This window comes from Pungitius pungitius, chromosome 5 (assembly GCF_949316345.1).
Source record: "Pungitius pungitius chromosome 5, fPunPun2.1, whole genome shotgun sequence".
Lineage (NCBI taxonomy): Eukaryota > Metazoa > Chordata > Actinopteri > Perciformes > Gasterosteidae > Pungitius > Pungitius pungitius.
The window spans coordinates 4,362,336-4,388,342 of NC_084904.1; the positions used below are offsets into that span (position 1 = coordinate 4,362,336).

Genomic DNA, 26,007 nt, shown 5'->3' on the forward strand with positions numbered 1-26,007 from the left:
AATGGCTTCAACAAACCTTGTATACAGTGTTAATGACTAAAATCCCCTTAAAGCCGCATACATCCTCCGCCTTCATGCACAGCAGCCGAAACGTACAAAACGGCTGTGGCATGCAAGGAACATTTTTTTTTCCCCCACGGCACCAGAGGCCAAATTCACAAATTCACAATGTCAAAAACGTTTGTTTTGTTGTTGTTGTTTTGAATTTGTGTGTGGAGCTGGAAGCACACAAGGCGAGCAGAAATTAAAATCCTGCCCGGGATTACGAGCTGAGTCATGCGGAAACTGCGATAGGATTTGATCGAAGTGCAATTGGAATCTGTATCTCACGCTCTTTAAATTTGACAAGCTTCATCGGCTAATCACCTCCCAGTCAGAAAAGACCCGGGGCCCGCTGCGCTTAATCGTCCTCTAAGAGCCAAAAGGACTGTTCCGCCTCTCTCTCACTGTCTCTCTCTCTCTCTGTGTGTGTCTCTCTCTGTCTCTCTCTCTCTCACTGTCTCTCTCTCTCTCTCTGTGTGTGTGTCTCTCTCCCCGCTCACCGACTCAGGGCCGACTAACAACTGATCTCTCAGGACCATTTTCATTAATGACCCCTCCTTTGCTACCGCGGTGTCCCGGTGAGACGGGCCCGTAATTAAACTGCGAAAAAAAAACGTCGCTGCATTACAGGGAACTAAATAAAAAGAGCTAAGCGGCTCAGCGGTGCCGTTTTCAGGAGAAAGCTTTTGGCACAAAACAAATGTGCTAATGTTCAGAATCATTTTAATGGTCTCCTTCTTAGCACGCGGCGTGGAGGCCGCTTCCCGAGGAGGCCTCGTTGCGTCTTTTTTTCCCCCCCAGTAAATTATTGAGAGGGACTTTTATATGGAGGCAAGGCAGCTTTGCTGTTTGATTATGTGTCACCTTCTGCCCGGATCACACTCAAAGCTCGTTGGGACGGCACTTTTCAGCCTCTTCAATTACCAGAAGCACCATGATGATTCGGTTTCATATCCTTACTGTGGACTATTTTCTGTCAGCACGGCTAAACATTTCCATCCCATTGACTCCAAAGTGTGTTAAAATGAAAGGAGATGACTGATGAGTGCAGTGTGGACATCACTCATGCAGACGCAGACGAGGGCATCTATAAACTCTCCGACCGAGCTGCTGGAACTATGGAGGCCTCATTGGGCTAATGATGCATGAGAAGTAATTAAGCAGGGAGCGTGGACATTAGTTCCCTGTTTTATCTGACAAACATAGTCAACTTATGCCAGACTGCAGCAGCACGGCTCCAAGCTAGAGGGAAAAAAAAGCAGCGCTGCAACTTTGAATGATCCAAATGAATAAATACACTCACTCAGAAACATATTCACTATATACAAATATACAAATCAAATCAATGTGAAGTCAGGAGATTTGTTTTGTTGACTCGTGAAGAATCCCTCTCGGTGTGTAATTCGAGGGATAGCATCTAGAGGGCAACTAGTACTCACACTGAGCTACCGTGCATCTCGAATCCTCGCCTACAAAAATCAATATTTGCAAAGGTCAAACAGAGCGGCCATGGAAAATGCAGATTAGCTCGTCGATAACTGACACACTCTACTACCCACATGCTACAAGCTGGCGGCGAGCAGAGGAAAACATGTGAGGGGGGGGGGGGTGGCTAAGGGTTTAGAAAATGTAAACTTGAAGGCTCTCTATGGTATACTCTTGAATCATGTGTATACATAGGATGAGGATTGTATGTATGCATGGAAGTATATCTTTTTATAGATTTTATAGATGTTTCTATATTGTGTGAGCCTATTTTTTACAACGAGATTCATGCAGCTGCAATTTTACCTGATGCTCAAAAAAAAATAAAACAACACATTTAGGAATCCCTTTAGAGCTTTAGGAGCAATAAAACCGCAGTAACCAATATAAATTATCTGGCAATAAAGACAACATCAGGACACTGTCCTTCAACTTTGCCTGCATTGGAGCACTAAGCCTCATTGCAATGCAATGCAATACTTTAGTTAAGCAAGTGAGACATAACCGCTGGGATAAATCCACACAAGTGTGCAGGCCACCAAACCAGTGTTTACAGAATATCCCAACGGTTTGAGTTGTTTTCAGAAGGAATTAATGCCTTTTATTCAATGCAGCAGCGTGTGATCTAAAGCTGCATCTAGCTGCTTGACAAAGATTTGTCACATCATCCTCCATCCTCCGTTTGAGTTTCCCCTCTCAGGCTCAGGCCGGACACTCGGCAGTGTTGGAGAACCAGCGAGTGAGCGGGAGAGGATGGATAGCTTCGGTAATGCTAGCTGGGCCGCAGCAGAACGCAGTGAAGCAACAACTGTATTCCACCGAGTTTGTTTACCGCGTCTAACGGCGGACACACGGACACTAAAGATGGTGACAACTGTCGCTTTTGAATGCCAAAACACACTTAATGCATACAAGGATCACTCTAAGGTCACAGAATGAAATGCCACTTGCTCCTTATCAATAAATAAAATGTGCATTCAACTGTATTGAAGTGAGTAATTGTGTAAAGTTTTACCACCCTAATTGTGTATAAAGAATAAACAGAGGACGTGCGCTTGGACTTCGTAATGGAGGGGCATCCACAAATAAATCCCCCCCCCCCCCCCCCCGAGGTGTCCTGACACTGATGGTTGTGACTGATGAGGTTCATCTAATGAAGACATTAAGAAGGCCAACTCATCTGAAAGGACTTCAACCCTATTAAAAGGCACATAGACATGAGATGCTTCTGGTAAAAGGACTTTATTCTTGGATAGCGCCTTATTTAGTCCTCTGACACCTCACAGCACTTTAGCACTACTTGTCTTTCACACTTTCACACACCAATGGCTCAGCCTTCGGGTGTGATTTGGGGTGAAGGGCTTACCCCAAGGGCACGTGGACAGGGAGGAGCCGGCGGAGCGAGCCGCAGACCCTCTGATCAGGGCACTACCGGTTTACTGGATTGGAAGCAGGACAAACCCAACAGCGAGAGTGGACAGAGAGCACCTCAGGGCAGCACACGACTGCCTATTTCTCGCCGTGATTGTCACGTCTCCGGAGTCCCCCGGGAAAGCAATTGCCCTGTTTTGGGAGGAGATTTAGGAGTTTATATTAGTATGGCGGCAGGCATAGTGACATCCCGTTCAAGATCGATAGACTTTGAATAAACAAGCTAATGGCGCTCTGCGCAGCAGCAGGGGGGCGCTCTGCAGACGGAGTGGAGGACGTTTTCTTCACAGGCCACGCCTCTTTGACTATAGCTCATTTTGGCTGCTGGATGCTACTGTGTTGGTCGCGCCATCAGCCCTCTGCGACAGCAGTCCTCTATTTGGGCTTTTATGTATTAACAAACAAACGGAGCAAACATAATATAAGTTCACAGGGCAGGAAGAGGCAAAAAGCCAACTTGGCTTATTTAAAGCCTTCACCTAAATACTATTCAAATATTACCATATTATAGAAAAATGAAAGGAGTCTACATTAGCCACGATTGCCTAAAGCTTGATTAAATAAAGCAAGTGTGCAAAACACCCGTTGGGAGATGGGCGGGTCATACCAAACACCTGCTCTGGTTATCATTTACGGCACAAAATTGTCTCCTGCTGCCACAATTCATATTATATGAATGCATATACTGCAATTGCAGTCGTGTAACTGCTGGCCATTTTAGTGACAGTTTTCCTAAATGTTCCCGTTGAGGCTTTCAGGGCGTCCTTCAGTGTCAATTAAGGGGTCTCTGGCCCCCTGAGACTTCCCTGTATTTCATAAACTCTGTTTCCAGCTCTGCTCATTGCACCATGTTCCTCTTGCATCATGGCTGCCATGTCTCTTCGGATATATTTCCTTACTTGGATGTTTCCAGTCAGAACGGTCTGTTTGCGTTACTCTTTGTGCAAGAAGTATTTCTCCTTCACTTGTTTTCTAAAATAAAACAACAGCACTTTTTCCCAAAGCACGTCTGTGCATCTCTGATCGACCCACTCGCTCCATGAAAGATGGATATATCAACGTTACGACTGGGTTCTGTTTCACTTCCCTGGAGTCAATGAGCAATGAGCTCTTCTGGAAAAAAGATGCAAGTCGGACTTTGGGGGCCAGATAATCAGGCACTGCACTCCTGCTGGGGGAATTTACCTTGACACAATTTCTAGGTTCCCCCTCTTCTAAATAACTCAACGTCAAAGAGCTGGACACTAATACTCTATATTTCCCTTGTGGGGTTCTCATAACTGTGTCTTCTCTGTGGCTGGAAAGCTGCAATACTTTATTCTAGGATTAATTGGATGTGAGAGATCTTTCGAGGGAGGCTCTCTTTTTGAGAGTAATAAATAGCTTGTAACCAATACAAACTGAAAATAAAGTGATTGGAAGAAAAGGTTATGGGAACAGTTCAAGTACACACACTAATAAGAGAAGGACAATGTTAGCCAACTAGTGCACATAGTAATGCGCCCGTTAAGCTGTTGCAAGCTGTAAGTTGTTGTAGTTTGTTTTTTTTTCTCTCAAGGCTGAAGTTTGCATTGAATGATTCAGTTGAGTTCTCCTAATTGGTCATACGTTTCAAAAGGCCCTTAAATAGGGACATATGCTATGATGTGTTTGCTCTTGGTATTAGCTCCATTCTTTGTAAAAGTACCTTGGTCACGTCATTCTGCTTTAAAGAACTGACCGGGAATGTTCACCCAGCACAGCTCGCTCCTGGGTCACTCGCCATGGTTTGTGTTCTCCGAAGTAACATGCAGGGATTTAAAAGAAGCTCTCCTGTGCCTGTCAGAGACGGCCGCATGAATTAACGCGAGCGCGCGGGGCACCTCTGATCTGCTCTGTAAAGGAGCGCAGGCCTTGATGGGTTGAAAAGAAGGTTTAAAGATACGTTACATCTCCTCCTTTCTAAATCACCCAAGGATTTAGCTTTGGAGTTCGAACCGAGATCAGCCGTGAGTTAGACAAACGTTCAGTCCAGAGAGTCCAGAGCGTTGAACGGATGCTCTTTATGGCCTCATCCCGATGAAGCGATTCACATCGTTAGCCAGTGGTGGTCCGTGTATTTCAAACCAGGTCGTACAAACCCCCTTTTTCCCGCCTACAGCAGACTCGCCAGCGGCTGCGTTGGCCAAACTCTTCCCAAGTCAAACTTTTCTTGATTTGTCCGTCTTGAAGATGGCGTTGGAAGTATGTGTCCGCGGCAACACGAACCTCTTCTCCTCCATCAACCTGACAGCTGACGGAGCCAAACAGATTAGCTCGTCCAGTTAGCCACCGTGTTTTCAGGCTGACTTTGCTAGCTCGGCGTAGCTCCGCCTCTCACTAGTGCTCAACCCACAAAACAACGGCCATGTGCTGACGTCATTGCACACCTGCTGGTGTAGTTTGGTTTCCATTCTCAATAAACTACTGGCCCCGCTGATTCTGAAGGCCTATGGGCAGATGTATTGGACCCTGGCACATGATGGTCGAAATACGATTAACATAAAAGCTCGAATACAAAGGGTCAGCCGTCCAAATCTTAGACCCGAGGAGAGCTGCAGCGCCACCAAAAGGACAATCAAGAATTTGGTGGACGGTGCACACCTCTCCACAGCTGGCAGATAGTGGACAGCGACCCAGCACGCCATCGGAAGCATCCAGAGGCCTTTTTAAAATCTTCTCTGTCTGTTCGGCTTCGGGGGGCTTTTTACCCCCCTTAACAGAAGTTCTTTCTAAACATATGTGTTTCTGCCGTTAGCTGAAAAAACAGTTCTTTTGCTGGTTTTGTTGTCACAACTTTGAACTAACTCTCCAAGCACAGCACAAACAGAATCATCAAATGTATGCCTGTCAAACTGTGATACTGTGACTCCTTAAAAGTGCAAAACACAACATCCTCTATCAGGAGCAAAGTAGCGTTTGTGTATCCTTTATTTCCATCTGTTTGTTGTTTCTAGTTCTTGCCATGTTCACCGTGACCCAAACATGTCACGACGCATTAGACCCCAACCGTGCTAAAGACTCCAAATACGCTCCATCTCCACAAGGCAACAGGCCAAGTGCTGTATTCAGCATTCCCCACGCAGAAAACAAAATTAATATTTGATTCGGATTGGTGCGGTGACTTCCTGTCTCCTGCAACGCCCTGAAGAACAAAGGAGTTCTCCTGCTACCTTTGGACATTTGCGACTACTTTAAATAGCACTTCCCAACACCAGAGTGAGCACGGCACCCCACAGGAAATAAAGGTCGACATCCTAAAAGTTACCAAAGAAAAGTTGCATGAACGCAAAGGAAGGCCAACTTAAAAAGAAATGGAATGCAATCCAGAAAAACTCTGCAAGGACCTCCTCTCTGTCAGGAACAACATTAGAAAATCGATAGAAATTCAAAACAAATCAGTCTCAAGTCATTTTTTTTTTCGCTCTCAAAAGAAAAAACCAAGCATCCGCCTGCTGCCAACACTACCGGAATGGACCACAACTTTCATATGAGTCCTTTCAACAGCTGTCACTTCAGATGCCAAACAGCAGCAACAACGCGGCGGCCGTGTCGGTGATTGAGAGGCGTCCAGACCGGACGAAGGAACCCGTCTTGGCTGCTGTGATGAGTATGTCGACTTTACACATTTACCGGTTCCGCGCGGCCCTCTGTCATGGATGGACTTGCGTTTGCGTAGCGTCTTTCTTGCCTTCCTCTTCACACAGCCAGTGAACATCCACCCACACACGCACACACACACACATTTGTACAAAGAGGCTGGCAGACAGAGTTGCACACAGAGGGGACAGCTCTCACAGGCAGCCTGCCAAAGGACACGAGGGCCCGGGGATGGAACCTCCTATCGCGTGTAAGGGACACTATGCTTATGAACCCTGGGCACCGGCTTGTGGCTCTGCGCCACGACGCCAGCACAGAGCGGCATGAGTCCGATTTCACTAACCACGGGAGGAGAGAAGGAGAGATGACTGACGGGACAATGGGGGAGGGGCAGGTGTTGGCAATATTTCAGACCTAAACCCAACGCTAATAGGGGATCTGATAGCGATAATGAGGCATCAAGAAACTTTATCTGACCAAGGTGGCAGCATCTGGAGGCCGCACCACTACACACACACACACACACACACACACACACACACACACACACACACACGCGCTGCCAGCCTTTTGGGACTGAAGGCACACTGCAAGAGCAATTCCACAGGGACGCAGCTGTGGCGCGATGGGGGGGCCGCCGGTGCCGATCACAAACGTCACCTATTCCCCCAGGTGCCCCACAGCGAGGCTGCACTGAAGGAAATGTGCCCCTCTGCAGCCAAAGCTTGACCGGAACCGCCCAAAATACCAACCCAGAGAGAGCTCTGAACTAAGAAAACGAGGGTCATCGGCAGACATCGACTCCTGGAAATAAGCCCTGACCACGGCATGGCTAGTACACACGTACTGTCAGTCAGTCGGGGTCAATACATAGAAAACGGGCGCTAAAGGAGCGCTCAAAGAACCAAAGCAGCAATTAGAATTCTGTTGAGAGGACCAATTCCCCAAAAAATCAGCAGCCTACGGCGAGCGGGCATTAGTATTTCAGCACGGTGGTATTGATTAGCAGTGATGGGGGAGCTTATGAAACGTTCTAAACCTGGATAAGGTCGGACAGCGGTAGAAATCAGCTCATTAGCGAGCCACGGGCTCGTGGGGCATGAACCAAGCCGCTGGAGCAAATCCGCTTAAACAAAGCACAAACTTCGGAGTGTTGTCTGTAATGCAAAGGTGACTTTAAACCACCTCCACCTCTCTTGTGGTACAACACAATGTAAATGTCAAGTGTAAACGGCAATGATTTATCACTGTTTAAAAAAAAAAAAAAGCCAATTAAAGCACCAATTTAAACATCTGGGATGAGAAACGGTGCATGCATAACACTTAAATGATACACGATGCTCATTATTTTTGGATTTTCATTGTAGCTCTCAAATGAGGCCTGATGAAAAAAAAGAAAGAAGATTCGCGGTAAACTCAGGTGTGTCGTGTGCTTTTCAAAACAGCACGTCAGCTGCAGGGCTCAGGTGTGTGGTCCAGCCCCGTGTCTCGGGGCTCTGGGGGAGGAGCCAAAAGCGCCTGACCGTGAGCCTTTCATTGCAGACAAAAGAGCGCAAGTGTATCGCTGTCACGTGATGTAACGCGAGGGGTGTCGAGAAGGGGGTCTTTACCTCGTAATGGGCAACCCTCTGGGATTCGGAGATGAGCTGAGCGCTGCACACTTTGCAGTAGCTGTCTGTGAAAAGCCCTTGGTCCACCTCTGTTGACTTCATCTGGAGAGAGAGAGAGAGACAAACGCAGACGCACTCTGTGTCAATGATGCTGAGCAACTTGTGTCCGAACTCCTTATGTTTGGAGAACTAAGAAAAATCCTTAGCCTGAACAATTTTTTGGTCCTGAATAGCACAGGTTCACAATTTAAAACCAAATAAGTGCTGAAAAAAAAGGACATTGGTGTGAAAGTTGTGTCGGCAAGTAAAAAAAAAAAAAAAAAATCAAAGAGCCATCAGGCAGCTTGTCTTTGCGGGTATGTGGGGAGCGACGGCAGACCAACCTCAAGCAAACAATAATGTCATGTTGTCGATCAATATTTCATCGCCTCATGCATTTCACTTAGTGACAGCGACCGAGCAGCTTTCTGCCGGCAAATGAGTCAGAAGAAACATTTCATATCAAACGTCGCACGCAAACTGAAAACAAATTCATATTTTAGGATAATGAATAAATAACAACGACAGGTCGCGCTGGAACGTTTTTTTCCTGGAAACGTGTTAGCACGCAACACACTTGTTGCCGCGTGTTGGGGACTCGGAGGGCGGCTGAAAGCTTTCCATTTGCCCTTTGAAACCACCCAGCTGAGGCCTCTCTGCTTTCTATTACTAATTCAGCCTCCACCAGGGGCTCACGTTTCATATTCGGAGGCACTACCTCACTCACACGGCCTCATTAGGAGCAGCTGGGAACTCATGTGGGCTTCAAGAACGGCTTTGAATATTCTTCACCGAGAGCCGAGACACAATGAGGCATCGCTTTTGTGGCCGATGCTGACTTGTTTCTTTTAAAGAATTTTGCTTTGAAATGTGTTCTTCACAAAAAAATGCGTCTTCACGAGAGCACACAGCTGGTAGTTGTTTTCATATTTGAGCGGATGACGTGTTACAGGTGCAATAAAATGGATTGTGTGTCGTAGCTTTGAGTGACAGGAGCTGAGCTTGGCACGGGACGATGGGAAAATTTCAATATCATCATGACCAAAAATGATTGTGATAATCAGCAAAATACGCTTCAAAAAGACTTTTCTATCATTAGGTTTAATGGTACAGAAAATAATTTACAGCTGGATCCCCCCCCCCTTACTGAAGAAATACAGGATTCATCTTTCACCAATAATACAGTGATCAAATAAACAATAAAGCCCTATTGACAATTTGGCATGCAGTCAAACTGTACTATTTTCTGAACCTTTTTAAAGTAAAAAACAAATGTAACACGTGGCCCTTTTCTGTCATCAAACAGTCGTGCTCACCTCGGCCCTTTTCAAGACGGACTGAGGTGCAAAAATGTCAGCATGCTCCCTGTTTCAGGCTTTGATCGTTGAGGTGTGAGAATTGTGCCCGTTGGCACAAAACACTCTGAGGGAGCACTATTCGCAGGTATGCATGGAAGCCTGCGCGCACATAAACAGGTGACGCGTTTCTCCCCACAGCAATGTGTCACCATCAGCCTCGGTGCATGGATGAGATGCATCTTCACCTCTGCTCTCACACGCGAACACTACCAAACAACAACACAAGCAGCAACAGTCATATGTCTCTTTTGTTCCTGATGGATTTGTATGTTCGAGTAAAAGCTGCAGAGGACAAGGTAACTCCTCCCGCTCCCCCTGGGGATGGATAATCTACATTCCATCATCTTTTAATCTAGCCTCGTCTTGCGTGAGCAAAAATGATCGTTCATGTTGGATAACTGTTATGCCTGGTTTCACCAAGTGGCCCATGATTGATACTAGTGGTGTCGTCTGGATCCCATCATGTATGATGGTGCCATTAGGATTTTGATTGATGAAAATGGATAATTGGGTGATGGTAAATTATGAAAGGATTGGGATGTGTTGACCTGCAGTATATGACCTCGAAAATATAGTGTTGGAGAGAAACTTGAATAAATCCAGTGGTTTGAAAAACAGCAAAAAATGATTACAGAGGGAACTATAAGCTGTTTACACTGGCGCTACGCTGTCATTTTAAGGTAAAAATACAATATTGAATTTTCTAATCATCTAAAATGTGTGCCTTCATGAAAGAAAACACAACAAATAAATGCTCATAATGATCATTAATGATTTGCAATTTGTGTTGAAAAAAAAGAGATCAGCCATCTTAAAGTAAAACTTGCTTCCATTGCTTCCGATTTTTGATTTTTGAGGACTCTGAGCTGTGACTCTCCTGTCCAATCACCTAAGGAAGTCGCTCACAGAAGGAAGTCGCAGGTGGCAGAATGTAACTGTTACTGATGGTGTGCGGGGAGGGTTGTCACCTTTAATTACAGAGCGGCGCTGACATTACAGGATGGGGATTCCTCTGTGCTTTTTTGCATCCACTTTTGGCACCCAGGAGACATGTGGAACGCGGAGCTCTGGCTGACCTTGACCTTGGATCCTGCACCGCCGTCTCGCCATCCAGATCTGGACTCTCGCTGCTCCGGGGCTGAGATCCTGCTGCCGCCGCCGACGGAGGCGGCGCCTTTCAGTTTGTAACAGTAGCCTCCGGGTATCTACTGGCTCACGTATGGTCGGGCACACAGAGGCTCTAAAGGACATGCGGCTCAGCGTCTGAAGGCAGCCTCTGTTTCACATGGTTAACATTGATATAGCAACAAACTACCCCCCCCCCCCCCCCCTTAGCGTCACTGTCGTTGAAAATGCTCCCAATCTGAGATCCCTCTCCTTCAAAGTAATTGGACTCACTCAAACTGTAATGCATTACATCCTTTTAAGCACCCGGGAAAAGCAGCGCTGGAGTGAAATATACATGCAGGTCTGAAGAAAACCAGAGAAATCAGAGAAAATACTTCATTTGGTGGGCGTGGATGAAGTGAGAGCCAATTCCCCCCTCCTCACGTCCCATCACCCTCATCCATGGCGGTGTGCCGTGAGAAGCCTTGTGAATGGTTTTGTTTTAAGGCCTGCAGCTTTGCGTTCCGGTCCACTTCACGCTCTTTTCATCAGCCCCTGCTGTCAGCAGCACACGTCCAAGCGACCCAAGCAGCAGTCAGACGAAGTTAGCTACTAGCCGGTGAACACAGTGGTGCATTTAGCTGACGAACCTCAAACCTTTGGACTCTTTGGGCCGCTCTGCGCCGACGTGATTTGCAAATGTCAACGGGATGACCTTCACGTTGCAGACTTCCTTTTCGTCTTTCAGCGTCGGCTTTCTCACCTTCCGAGGACATGTCCCGACCTCGGGGCAGTGAGACGCCGCGGCCCCCGGAGGCCACAGCCAGACTGACTGAACAAGGATAAAACATGTCGGGGGGGGGGGGGGAAACGTCTCTGCAGACAAAAGGCAAGAGGAATATAAATGAATCAGCATCAGCGCTCTACTCCCCGGTTCTGGAAATCAGAAGCTCCTCATTTCACAGGACAAACAACCCAAAGAAATGGCTCGGAGAGCCAACGTAAACGTTGCTCCCACTGCCTGCTTTAGGAAGCCTGCGAAGCCATGCTGTAAATGATTGATCACCCCAAATTCTGTTTCAGAAACGGATGCAGCGTCGACACCATCAGCAGCAGCTGCAGCAGCAGCAGGAGGAGGAGGAGGAGGAGGAGGAGGAGGAGGTGCAGCAGCAGGAAAGCAAATAACTCTTATCTTAGATTTTTTTTATTCCCCAAAGGAAGCGTTCATTCCCGGCTGTTTCATTGTTCAGCGCCGCCTTTTCACCTCAGTCGCAGACGGACTCGTCCAGCCCCTGCCATGTGAAATCAGCAGATAGAGACACAAAATAGCAAAGGTTTGCTTGGTTATTTCCCTCATTTGTCTCAATGATGCATCGTTATTGCCGGAAAAGTAGTCATTACTTGCATCCGTTGTTGAGATATGACCTGTGACCCTTTCATTTGACACACTTGAGCTGAACGTGGAACGACGACAAGGTGGAACAGTACGATTTTGGGAATCTTTCTTGTCGACAATTGCACGTTAGCTCAGCCACGGTGTTTAATGAGGCCGGTCCCTCGCTGACGCTAAGTGGCCGGGGCGTGTGAATTAACCTCGTCAGTAGAAAATCACTCAACTCCGGATTGCCAGGCCGACCCACAGCGGCATGAGGCCGGAGAGGAAATGAGCTGTGATTGGGCTGGAGTCACTTGGGGGGCGGTCCCCGAAGGGGGGGGGTTCCTACACTGAGGGGCCGTCCCCGTCCTGCCCAATTTAACCGCATTACAGACTGCACTGAATCCTTTTAGAACTTTTACAAATCCGGATTTTGATACATGCCGCAGCGCTCAAAGAACTCAGTGACCAACTGGAACAGGAATTAGGGATCAATGAGCAAAACTACCAAAAGGGAAAGGCTTCTCCTTGTCCCTGAATGTGTCCATCATGCTGCCAGGGAAGTCTTTCTGAGAGCTAAGTACAGCTCTGCAGCAACATGTCCCTCTCCTTAAGAAAGCGTAGTTTACTCCCAAGCCCACCGATGGGATTGTAAGAGGTCGATGACCCTTCTAAATGAGATGCATGACATTTTTTCCAATCACTTTTCACAGTGGTGTAATTAAATGAGGAAATGCATCAACATGGTGTCGAGCGCCAAAATCTGATCAACGCAATGCTCCTTGAACACAGCGACGTGAGCTCCTCACTGAAGTCCTCTTGCCGCTTTGGTGAAGGAGAAATTACACAAAGTTGCACCGACAACAAGCCAGAGTGCCTCGCGCTGATATAAACAAATTATCGGGAAGTGGGCTTTGCTTCTCACACACTTGGTCGACACTGTTCGCCATCTGTCTCTGACTCCGACAGCAAATCAGCTGAGGCCGGCTGCGTCGAGCTGGAAGCCCAATGCTGGGGGGGGGGGAGCTGGTGATTTTCTCTCACTTCTTCTTTCTTGATTTTTTATTTTTTTTTAAATGAAGCATTACTTAACAAAAGCTGGTGGCAATCCAACCAACGGCGACCCCAGTAGAGGACGGACTGACGGACATTGCCAGACACAAACTTGTCTTTGCCTAATTCCACTTAACCTTTTCTACAGTTAGCAACGATATCTTAGACCCAAAGCAATTTGGACACCAAATGTGTCTCTCTTTGGTTCATTTAATCTAACGTGCTACTGTTTTCACTCGGGGTGACTCGGCACCTCCCACGCAGAGACAGCACATTCCTCTGGTGACCAGCTGCGGCGGCAGATCAGCCGCAGACTCCCCGTCACTGAGGTGTCAGAGCGCTGCAAAGAGCACGGTGCTCATAAAAGATGAAATAGAGGCATTTAAAAAAAGGTCATGACTGACAGCCTTGAAATGTCGTTTTTTCCGAATACAGAGATATTCAATATCGATATCTGCATCTTCATCACTTTGATCGACATCGACGAGGAAAGTCTGTAACTAAAAAACTACGATTCAATGTAAGCCAACTTTTGCTTCTATGGGTTTTTTTTTCTATAAAATACATACACGGAACTGAGCCAAAAATTCATGCAGAAAAAGTGACCAGAATTACCGATTTGTCACCAGAGAATCAACTCATTCGGGAAAATGGATCGGATGGCACTTTAAAACTAAGACACCAATCCACCCTAAAGCACTCCTATAACACCACTTACACTTGGTAATTACCAAATTTAGGGGATAGAGGTCGTTATATAATTTATGGCAATGAGACTTTAATTCAAGCTGTATTAAAGAGGCCTTTAAATTATGCAGCAGCTGAGATGGAGCCTTTGCTTTAGACTTGCGAGTCCTGGGAGCCAATGGCTGTCCCTGTAGGGTTTGGAAACCAGGTTTATACCAGACAATCCTATTCATTCTCAGGAAGCAAAGACACAAAAGATTTGAAATAAACTGCCACGTGGCATGATATGGAAAAGTCCCAGATGACATCCATGTTACGCGCTGTGTGTACTCCACATTCACACCTGCACAGTGCAGATCTACTATTTGTGGAATGTAAGTGGAATGCTTGGGCCTGAAAATGAAACACAAAACACAATGTGGAGCCACATGCACAGTAGGGTTCGGCATTAACTGCACTAATCTGATTGAATGCACTTTTCAAGGCTATTCAGTCCTCAGACAACACTTATTAAAACTGTTTTTAAATGTTAAATAATCAACCAAAATGCCTCTCGATTCCCAGTAAGTATTCTTCAACAATAAAGTGTGGACCTGTTTAGTGCAGAATGCTAATTCTTCCACTACAGTGACCACTCACATATCAGACTTTGTCATTCGTTCCATGTGCAGTATTACAGGTTGTGGAACTGACTGTTAATCATAGCTACTCCACTGATCATTAGCAGCAGCTTGATGGGGGTGTGCTGGGAAGCTGTGGCTGTTTTAAACTACTGTCACAAAGGACTTCTGAAGCTTAAAAAACCCTAATGAGGTCCTGTTGAAGAAAAGCATCGTACTGTGCATATTTCTCACAAGGCCAGTGTGACTTGCTGTTGGCTGTTGGGACTGTGCCTCAAATTAAGCAAGTCAAATCCAATTAATTACAGAGCGTTTGTGCACGGGACCTCCCCCTCTCCTCCCCGGGTGAGGCAAATCTGGGAAAAGACAGCGAGGGACGCCCCGTCCTTCCTTTTCACCACGCGGGGGCCCGCACGACGACGACCCGACACCAGGTGACGGGAAAGCGATCGGTCTCCTCTGGCCCCCTCGTGAATCGTTCCCTCTGCGTGAATCGAGCAGCTTGGCCCGTTAGCGCTGGTGATGGTGTTAGCAATGTCAGCTGTTGGTACAGGCACCGTCGCCTCAGCAAAATGCACCTGAGCACCAGCCGCTCCGTCTCGGCTGCGCCCTCGATGAGTTGTGACATCAGCAGTGAGCACCATGTGATCGCTTACCTCAGCCCACGAGGCGGCGTCCACGGAGCTATGGACACCAAGCCCGCACCCTGCCGAGGGGATTCTTCTCTGAACTTATACACCAATTCACTTTATGAATATTCCACGCCACGCTCGGCCCGTATGGGGCATGCGGCATGTTGGGTGACAAGCTGATGGCCAGAGCCTGCAGGGTATCCGGACCCTGGAGCCAGACTGCCACCAACACACAAGAGGAAACGGCCAAGTCAAAAGGGACCACGGGGTTTTTAGATTCTTCTCTGCAGCTGATGAATGTACATCACGGGGCCTAAGCCCGAGGACCTTTCTGATTTCCATTCAGTGTGGGTGCATCCCTGGGGCCGCCTCTCCACCTGGTTGAACAGGATACTACGGAGAGGTTATGCATTGCAATTCTGCCACCCACCTCCCCCTATCAGCTACAAGGTCACGACACGTCTCCCTCGTTGTGTACGGTGCTTTCAGGTACGTCTATGTGGAGGACGTTCTCCTGGCTGCACATTGCTCTTCTACGTGGTCTACCACTCAGATTAGTGTTGTTCAAGCCGAGCAGGGAGCGGCCTACTAGCTGTTCACGACCTTTCAAACCATACCCTCATTAGGGTAAGCCACTGTAAAGCCCATAAAAGGCCTAGAGGTCATACTCATAGAATAGTAGTTCCATCCGGTTGATTTGTGTTTGTTGTACCCAAAGAAAGCATCTTCCTATGGAAATCAATTCATTCGTTTGTACTGTATGATTTGATGACTTGCTCTAACAGATGTTGCAAATAACTACATTTAAAAAAAAGCCTGCCATGATTAAATTGTTTTAGTGACGCATACGGTACCAGTTACGCATCGATGAAATGTGGTGATGTCTCATTTTAATGCTCTGGCCTTTTTATTAAACATCCAGTATTGGCCAGTGCAGCCGTACAGTAGTTCCTCTCTGAACCACAACTCCATTAAAATGGTCTCTAAATCACCCTCACGAGCTGAAACCCTTCTGCTCTCCAGCGCTGCCAAAGAATTTATTAGTTCTGGATCTTTCTGCATCTTTATAGTCCATGAATACTGTTTCAAAAGAAAAACCCTTTTACGGAGCAGCTCCTTAGATGCAGAGGTGATTTAACTAATGCATTTTCCACTTCTAAAGGAGTGCTTCAGTACAGCAAATAAATGCATCCAAACAAAATGTGCACTCTTTGAAGAAGGGAATGATTTTGTTGTCAGAGGTCATGGTTTTTCACAGTTTATTCCTCTCTGCACCACCTACATATTTCTCATCTGGCCTGACGGCAAATGAAAAAGATGAGTTCATAACAACCAGCGCAGCAGAAAGAATCATGGTACGACGGCAAGGATCGTAGTTTTTAAATAAATAGTGGTTATCTTTGCTGACCTGTCACTGACAGTGATTGATGATAAGGAATAATGCGAGTATCATACATTTTGGAGGGTCTCCAAAGCAGCTCCCCGGGTGCCGGATATTACTGTTAAACCCATTGAATAGGCAAGAATCCTCTGGCTGAAGCGGATGCCGTCTAAAAACTCTAAAGTGTTTGTGTGGGTCTGAGACAAACAGAACAAAAACATTCATTAAAGAAAATTGTCCAGCAGGTCCATTTCTTGGACCCTTAAAGTGCTGCTTGCATCGTTGTTGGTTGGAACGTTTGCATCTAGCGGGTAAGGCGAAGGCCACCAATGACTTATAGCCTGCAACGGCATGCTGGGGCAATACGGCGCTTAAGCCCCGCCCCCCCCCCCCCCCTGCTGCACTAATCACCATCGTTTGCCTATTCAGATTTTCCAAATTGCACTAACTCCGACACCTTGCACAATCTGGTGTCCCAAGCAATACACCCCTAAAGTGTGAATTGGATGTTATGTTCTTGAGACATGTGAAGGACAAACACACACACACACACACACACACACACACACTCACACATACCGATTCTAGCAGACAGTTTGAAGCTGCAGACTACAGGAGCTGTGTGACCTCGCTGGCTTTGCTGTGACCCCTGAGCCCCATGGAAACTGTTGCCCGGACTATCAGCAACATTGTGTCCAGCTGGCGCTCTCGGGCCCAGTGAGAGACTCCAACATTGCTCCTAGGGTTGGGGGGGCGGCACCAACATAGCAGAGCCCGTACTTCTATTTTCCCAGAAGCCTGTGATCTCGCTCCCACTCTGTCCCCTATCGTTCTGCCGCTTTGTCTTTGGGGGAGGCAAACGCAAGCCAAAATTTAAATGCCATGCCTAGAGGTCAAAACTATGAGCGGTTGCTTGTGTGTGCGCTGCTAAGTGGTGTATTCCCGTGCAGGGTGACCCGAGCGGTGGCCACAGATTTGCTGAGTGAAAACATTAACACGCGTGCTGGGCAGACTGCCTGCTCTTCAGTAATATAATCAGCTTGGTGCTCAGCCAGAACAGACATTTGGGGCAGATTTGGAGTTGGTGGGACAATGACACTGTGACACTTGTCGGTCTAATGAGATTCATTCTTTCCATCGAGCTGAATGATTCAGACTTAAATGATCCGCTGTGGATGAAACACTACGAGCCGAATACCAGGGCACACACCTGTTGCACGAGACTGAATGTCTGCTTTTAGATACACCCCAAGATCTCCTTCTGTGGCGTATGGTGGAGCCTGTAGATCCATATATTGAGTCCGTCCAACATCTCAGAGGCTCTCTTGGTGCAGCAAAAGCACAGCTGGAGAATACAAATTGTTTCCCCTTTTTTGTAGAGTAAAAAATTACAACTGTTTAGTAAATTCTTTGTAGCATGAGCATGAGGAAAGTATGAGACTCTTTAAGGTGCTCACAGTATCTACTAGGGACCATCTTGCAATAGAATCACACCAGCAGCAATGTCACAATCGGATCCGCACCGATACCAGCCCCGTGTGTCAGAACTATTCATCCTCTCTAGGAGCTAAATGTCTGATTCCCTTGCAGCTGAATCCAAATGTCTGGACACACCGCCGCCACATGCAGACTCCCAGACAGGCCTGTTCCCGGGAAGACCTTGAGTGCACATCGCATTCCCTCTCAAAAGCTGTAAACCGAGGGGAAACACTGCATGTGGATGTTTAATTATCATCTGGAAACCGTGACCAGCAGCAGTTGGGTTCCATCTAATCTCTATGAACAGATTCTCTGCATATATGTATATTTATATATATATATATATGTATATATATATGGCTTTGGGTAATTGCAGGTAAACAGTTTGTGTTTGGGGAGCGCGGCGGGGCGTAACGCATCAGCCAAAATACAGTTTCTGAACCCTCCGGGTATTGTCTGATGATGATTTAGCTTTTCTTTGGATTCAAAATAAACTTTTAAATTGGGTAAACATCTCTCTCAACGCCAACTCCAAACACACACATCTCATTTTGAAATTGGACTGTCATCAAGGAGCGGCGCACTCCAGAAATACAGCCCCTTCCCCCAAAAGGATTGATTGTCTGCTGTTAGACCGATAGCCGATGCGTTTCATGGTTGGATTCTATCCAGCTAAGAAATGGGAATAAGAACTTTCTTTCATTTCCACCGTGTCACAATGGGTGCTGGTGCAGGCGGAAGGCAGGACTCAGATGCTTCCAGGAGGTGCTATTTATTCAGAAGCCAAAGGACGTGCACCAACGACGACATAGACATTAACAATGACGCGACAAGGGACAACAGGCACACAGGGCTTAAATACACAAGGGAGGTGCAGGTGATTGGACACAGGTGGGAACACTCAGGCAATCACAGGACAGGACAGGAAGTGAAGCTCACCCAGAGACACGAGAGACAAGAAAACTACAAAATAAGACAGGAAGAGGACCCAAACCGTGACACACGGAAACAATGTGGTTTTAATGAATGTCACCACGTTGAGCAATTCAAGCACGTTATCTTAGATTTCATCCAAGTTTGCAAGGCCTCCGCCTGCCATACCATGCGGTGGATATGAACGCGACAGAAACTTTATATTTATTTATTTTTTATCCATCCAGCTCAGGCGCAATGTTAAATTGCTCCGTGTTATCTTCTGGCTGCACCATTGGACGTCTTATTTAGAAACTCCAAGTAAAAGGTAGTGAAAAGATTGCATTTGTCACGCACATCCAAGGTCTGGACCCTTTAAAGCGTATTTGCCACTCTGCTTGTATTAAAAACTGGAGGAAAAGATTCATCCCCTTTTGATAAAGCACACATTTTCCCTCTTTGATGCGGCTGACTTGGCTCAGTTGTTTGCTTCAAACGACGTCTACGCCGTGAAAATAATCGCGTTCAGCTGAGATTATTTAAGCTCTTTGTTTGTTTCTGTGCTATTTATAAAGATCCTCAGTCCCATCCCGGTTGACCTTTTGTGAGCGAAATAATGGTGACTGTGAAGAACTGCTGCGAGAAAGCGACAAAGGAGGAGGGCAATTTTAACTTCCCAAAAGCAAAACAATTATTGATGACATCGAAGCACCGAGCTTCAAAGTCTTTTATTCGTCGGCATCACAAATTACGGAGAGCAGACGGCGGGATAATGGAAGTGTTGCTTTTTTTCCCCCCCCCCCACTCTCGAAGTTTTGTGAAAATAGAAAAGATGACTGCCGGGCCTGAGCAGACGCTGGAAAATCACCGGGATATTAGAGGAAGGGTCGATGAAGGAGCTTTGCTATCAGAGGCTGTCTTTGACATACCCCTGTTTAGAGCAGTATGTCACAGGCACCGAAGCGAATGCAGGAGATGGTGATGTGATCCTCACGAAGAAAAAATGTCACCTCTCATAAAATGAGACCCCAAATGAGCGCCTGTTTGGTGAAATGCTTGATTGTCATTTTGTCGATCAGGCTGGAGGCTGCAGACTGAAACGGATCATTCATGTCGTAACGTAACGTATGTTCTTTGAACCAATGGACACGGTTTGTGATGATTACACGTGCGGTTGGTTTAGCGGTTCCCAATCTCCTGGAGGAACACATTCTCTACCCATTGCGTCGAATTATGGTCTGGCTTCATCCGTTCTGGTAGAGGAAAAGGCTTGAGAAAGTGAAATAGTCGAGTTCATGTATTCCTAATTGTCCCCACTGAAGAATGCATGAACACATATCTTACAGAATAGTTGATGATAACCATCGCCAGTAAAGCAGTAGTCCTTTTTCTGAATCTGAGCACAAAAGAAATCAGATCAAGAATGTAATTGACAAGTTAATCAATAATTGAGTTTATTGTGAGTTGCAACTCAAATTCTAATGTAATTCCCAAAAGGGGAGGGTCAAATATTTTAAAGCTGATTGTGGGAAAATAACCATTTTAATGCTGCATCGAACTAAAAATCTGCCTCCCCAAATTTATAACAGCTGTGTTCTTAATTTTATTTATTTTGTCCGCTTACTTTGCAAGATGGAAATATGGATGGAAACTAAAGACCTGAATTTAGATTTGGGTGTTTTTTACGATCCATTTGTTTATTAATAATGTAGACCATCAATATACGACCAGCAACTATTTTGAGAATCAGTTAATTGTTGTTACTTTTTAAGGAAACAAAACCAAATTAATGGGCTTTTTTCAGCTTTTACAAAGTGAGGCTTTGATGGTTGATGTCCCCCACATGATTGATGACTGAACATCTACGGGACAGCTTCTCCTCTTTAGAACCCAACATCAATTGGACTAATTAATCAATCTAGCACGGCAACAGGGGACAAATGATTCCATAATGAAAATAGTAGTATTGCATGGTCCCTGGAGAATTGCCATCAGGCGCCCTTCTCTCCTCCGGTTTGTGATAGAGATGAACTATTAGCTGCAATAATGAGCCATGTAATCACCACCAGTCTGCCACATATTACAATGGATCAACACAAAGATGCAAAACAGATTTAGCAAGTTGCCCATGAACTGTAACCAGGCACCGTTCCCTGTTCCCTGGGGCAGGAAGGTGTGTCCACCACTGCGCTCCTGATCCACTTTAAATGTCACCTTGAGAGATTCCACTCGCCGCGCGTGCGTGCGTGTGTGTGTGTGTGTGTGTGCGCGCGCTTGTTTTTCAAAATACAAAGCCGGACCTGCAGAACTGACCTAATTTGGAAACTCTGAAAGAGATTACAGCAACCGCCCAGATGTGTTTCGCTTCAGGTGTGCAGAGGTTTTAAATAGCACACGACTGCCTTCCGCATTTCTCTGAAATAGTGCGGGCACATTTCTGACAACGTCCGTCTCGGTTACAGCTTCCTTTAACCCCCCTCCCATAAACACACACACACAAACACACACGCGCGCGCACACACACACACACACACACACACACACACACACACACACACACACACACGCACACACGCAAGGCACACGGACCCAGCGCTCTCCATCGTGCACCATTAGTTAATAATAAAAACGCGAGGTCAACCTCACCGGCTGGTGCGCTCACTTTTACCCCCCCCCCCCCCCTCCCCCCCCATGTGCATCCCGTTGTGCAGCTCCGTCTCCCGGTGGCACGCAACAAGAATCTCGGCGAGTGGGAGAAATAAAGAAGAAGAAGAAGAAGAAGAAAAAGGATTGAGCGTGCAACACGACACTCGTGCCTTTCCCCCCGCAGTACAGCTGCATCTCCACAAAGTCACACTCGGTCCCCTTGCGCGCGCGCGCACGGATAGTGCACAGCAGAGCAACACAACAAAATGAAATTTAACACAAAAAAAAGATAAGGAAGACGGGGCTGCCAAGCGGAAGGCGAAAGAACTGCTGTACCTGTAACTCCACGCGGTAGCCCTGGTAGAAGTGTGTCGCGGACACCGCCAGCCGATGTTGCACTTGGAGGGAAACTGTGTAATCCATTAACCAGAAGATGCTGAGGAGAGACGGACGGAGCGGAGGTGATGGTGGTGGAGGGGTTGGGGGGGGGGGGGGGGGGGTCGGAGAGGGGGGGGTGGGGTGGGGGGGTGGACGCGTCTACTGTTGGCGGCGGTACTCCACCGTAGTACAAGCAGTGTGCCGCTGCTCTCCGCCCCGCTGCGCTCCCATTGGCCGCGCGGCGCCCGCTGCGCTTGCGGCAGAGCAGGAAGCGGCGGCTTCACCTCCGCAGCTGGTCCGCATCCGAGAATCACAGCTTCATCATTACCATTATTAATACTGATGGTGGGTGCACTAGTAGTAATAGAAGTTCAACTTCGGTAAACTCTATTTCATAACCCCCTCATCACAAATCAGGATAAAGGACCTTATTTCTTCACTTCTACTTCTACATCTTTTTTTGGGCACAGCAGGCAGCTGTTTTCACTCCAAAATCCTCTTAAGTCTAAAGCATCAGATGACAAACGGACACAATTAGCGACCAGCTGGTGAACATCTTGTAACATTTGGGAGCTACAGCCACAGATATTTTCCCTGTGGGAGTTTGTGGTGAAAGACATAGAAATGGAGGGAGGGTTACATTCAGCGGGATCATCAGAAACACAACGGCCTGCTCCATGCAGCATAAACCTTTATGGCGGGATAGTATGTCGTGTTGTTTTTACGGCTCTGTGTGATGCACCCTAGTGGCCAGAAATTGAATGTAAGGATTCATGTCGTTTGAGTTGTCAGTCATGTAATGGAGTGGTAAGCTGGCAACAAAGATGGCAACATCTTTGCCAAAGCCTTGGGAATAAAAGTAAGATGTGAAATGAGCCTTCACGATTAATAAAAACAATAATATGTCAGCCTGTTGTTAGGTACACACACTGGATTGATGTATGTCATTACCACGAGGAAACAGAAAAGGGGAAAACAGTACGACAATACGACATGCTGTCAAATTGAAAATGAGCAGACACATTCATCATGCTCGGAGGGGGCCTTAAGGTTAAGCTTCACAGTGAGGTGTTCACTGCGTCACAATACTGAATTAACTCACTAGATTTAAATGAGCATTATCACGTCTTCATAATTGCATTGCAATGCCGTTCCATGCATAATACCCACAAGTTACATAATCTACAGTATTTTATTTAGCAAGCGCTTAGAATTGACCTACGGCTTCTCCTCCTTTGAGGTCTTCCTCGGAATGTGGGCTGTAGATGCGCCCCGTATAGCTGCAGGCCAACATTTATGTGCAAATAGGGTCAGCGGTGCAATTTGGAAATATCTCCACTTCAGATTAATTCAACTAGGTCAGGATATCAGGTCAGTACTGACTTGCGTTGCGTGGAGGGGGGAAAAATCACTCACACACACACACAAACACACACACACACACACACAAAAGAGCGGGCCAATGTCTTTCAGCTGCCCTTGAGCACAGGGCCCATAGTCCAGATGGTCGGACCTTCACAATAAGAAATGTTTGCAGTAGAAAACATGTCACATCGCCATGGGGAGGAGGGAGGGGGGGGCCCTCTGCACTTTGGGCATTTATCCAGATTGCCTTGCAGTGATCGGGCAGGTAGGCGCTCAACAGGGTCACTGACCGACAACTGATGCTCCGTTTCGGGAGTCAAACCCGTAACCCCGGAAACAAGAGTCGTCCTCGCCGCCATGCCACCCGGCTCCCCGTGTGATCACAGCTGCACGATTGGCCGCCCAACAGAGAGCTAGGAGAAGAGGAATATGTGTCAGGGCCAGATGATCTACATTAGATCATTCATCTCATTACTCTGTGGAATATATTCATGATATGCGCTGTGGAGGAGTGTTTGTAGCTGAGCGCTGACTATTTATTCTTCCCTCTGTTACATCGCTTCCAAAATCTGAGTCCCACCTCCGTTCATGGACTAAGTGTGTTACCTCCGTACTTGCATCTAGTCGACTGTGTTTACAGGGCACTTTTCATCAGAAAAAAACGGCGTGTGCAAAGGCTCCCATGGAACGCCAAACGCGACAACTCCCGGAAGCATTAGCGGAGCAAAATATAGGCCATTCCTAAAGGTTGATGTTTTATGGGTGAAATCCCTGCCTCTGGTAACAAAATACAATTTCACCAAGCTCCCAAGGGAGAGGAACGGGACTCACTTTTCCAGTGGCAGTGGATCCGGGCCACAGTTGAAACATGTGCACTTCATCGAGGTAATATATTATTCTAAACACAGCAGGCAGCCGCAATTAGACTTTTCAAACCTGGCCCAGTTGATTGAGGCGAGTCTCCGAGTCAGTCCACAGCGCCCGAGCCTGTCTGTGGTCCGTGTGCTGTTTTTGGCTCTCGGCCCTGTCTTTCTATTCAGTTTGAGCTGTCACAAAAAGAGAGCAAATGCCATGAGCAGCCAATCTCTGCCTCGCAGACAGGAGCCACCCGAAAACACCACGGTCATCAGACCTGCTGTCCCCCTGAAAGCAGGAGCCAGTCTCTCTCTCTCTATATATTTATATTTATGTGTATAAATTAGGGCTGTCAATAGATTTAAAAAAAACTAATTAACCACACATTTTGAAATTCATTAGTCTTGATTAATGGCGATTAATGAATGTTGTTGTTACAATGTTGTTTTTAATGAATCTTTTAATGAATCTTAAAAGTAATGAGTTATCACTTTAGAAAATGTGTATTTTAGACACTGGTTTAATTGTGTGTTATTTTAAACAGAAAACTACACTCATTTTATCATCCTGGAGGCAGATCTCCACCGAGTGGTACATAGCGATGAACTAGCAACTCTTCCTAATGTCCTCGTGCACTTTGCTCTCAACTCTCCATAATTTAACGGCTGTGTTTGAAGTGAAAACAATGTCCCCACATTTAGGAGGACATTTTCAAACCACGGCCTTTTAGGGACACAGTGGTGGTCCTCAGCAGACTGTGTGCCGTGCAGGGTAGGGTTAGATGCTGAGATGGAAGTAGCCTAGCAGCTAGCTTAGCCTAGCAGCTAGCTTAACATAGAAAAATGGAAGTTTGGCTAAGACAATAAAACCAAAACTTATGAGAAAAAACATATCATAAAAAACATGATAACATGATACAAGCAACAAAAAGGAAAACTTTCAGAACGTACCATACGTTTGAAATTACATTAACAAGACTGTTCACATAAATAAATGTTAAACATAGTGTTACTTTGGGCCACTCACTTTCATCTTTACTGGATGGAAGGAAAAAATGCTCAATAAAATTATTATTAGATCTGATATTGACAGAATACACTCATGAATCGTTGATGATAAAGACATTTAGTTTCTGCATGGAATGCAATCTGATAATATAAAGTCCTCATTTTGGTTTTGTCCGCTCTCTGATTCTCAAACTAGCAGTTACAATGTGCAATGTAGTGCAATACCTCTTTGAATGCATGCATTAACTTAAACCAGTCAAATCTCTACACAAACAATTGTGTGTTCTACAGATAGATTTAATACAATAGTTATTTGAATGACAATCCAATGGAACCTGTTCACTCTTTTTCACTCATTTTTGTGACGACATCGGCTCTAAAAAGGGTCCATTGATGAAGTCTATTACCTTTCCTTTGCCTTAGGAAAGGAGGTAGGTAATTGACAAATCTAATAACCAAAACATTTGATACCACCTTTGTCAAATGTTTATACCAACTGATACACTATTTGTGAGAAATGGTACTCAGGTTACGCGACTCAGTTTCAGTGTCCCTTGTTGTATACCCAAAATATATCAACCTGCAATATTTATGTGGCTAGAAAACATGACACCATGTGTTACATCACATTCTAACTACAGATATTGTTGCCAAAATCCCCGGTGGCATCAACGGCCCTATATTATCTGCCTTGAATTAAACATTTCCATTTCTATACATAGAATTTGGATAACCTCACACAGTGTGGGGGCAAAGCTGTGGAATCTGTTTGCACAGTGGGTGTCAGCCCACCGCTGCAGCTGCACGGGGAGACAACAGGGACCTCTTATGTGAACTGATAGACCTCTGACAAACCACAATGATCCTTCTCTTATTAGAATGTAATTATTACACAGCCTGTTATGTGTGAAATCCTTATGTGCAGAT

At 46.2% G+C, this 26,007-nt stretch overlaps 1 protein-coding gene across 2 annotated transcripts in view; it reads right to left on the minus strand.

Moving 5' to 3' along the window:
* The window catches only part of zmat4a (zinc finger, matrin-type 4a), a 74,372-nt gene extending 52,420 nt beyond the window's left edge, over nt 1–21,952 (minus strand). For both annotated transcript variants that reach the window (XM_037483308.2, XM_037483306.2), the window contains exons 1-2: nt 21,812–21,952; nt 8,187–8,288 (exon numbers count right to left, since the gene is read on the minus strand). In XM_037483308.2, the coding sequence (XP_037339205.1) occupies nt 8,187–8,288; nt 21,812–21,898 (189 nt within the window). In that variant the 5' untranslated portion in view covers nt 21,899–21,952. The remainder of the gene's footprint in view (nt 1–8,186; nt 8,289–21,811) is intronic.
* Nucleotides 21,953–26,007: the final 4,055 nt, after the last annotated feature.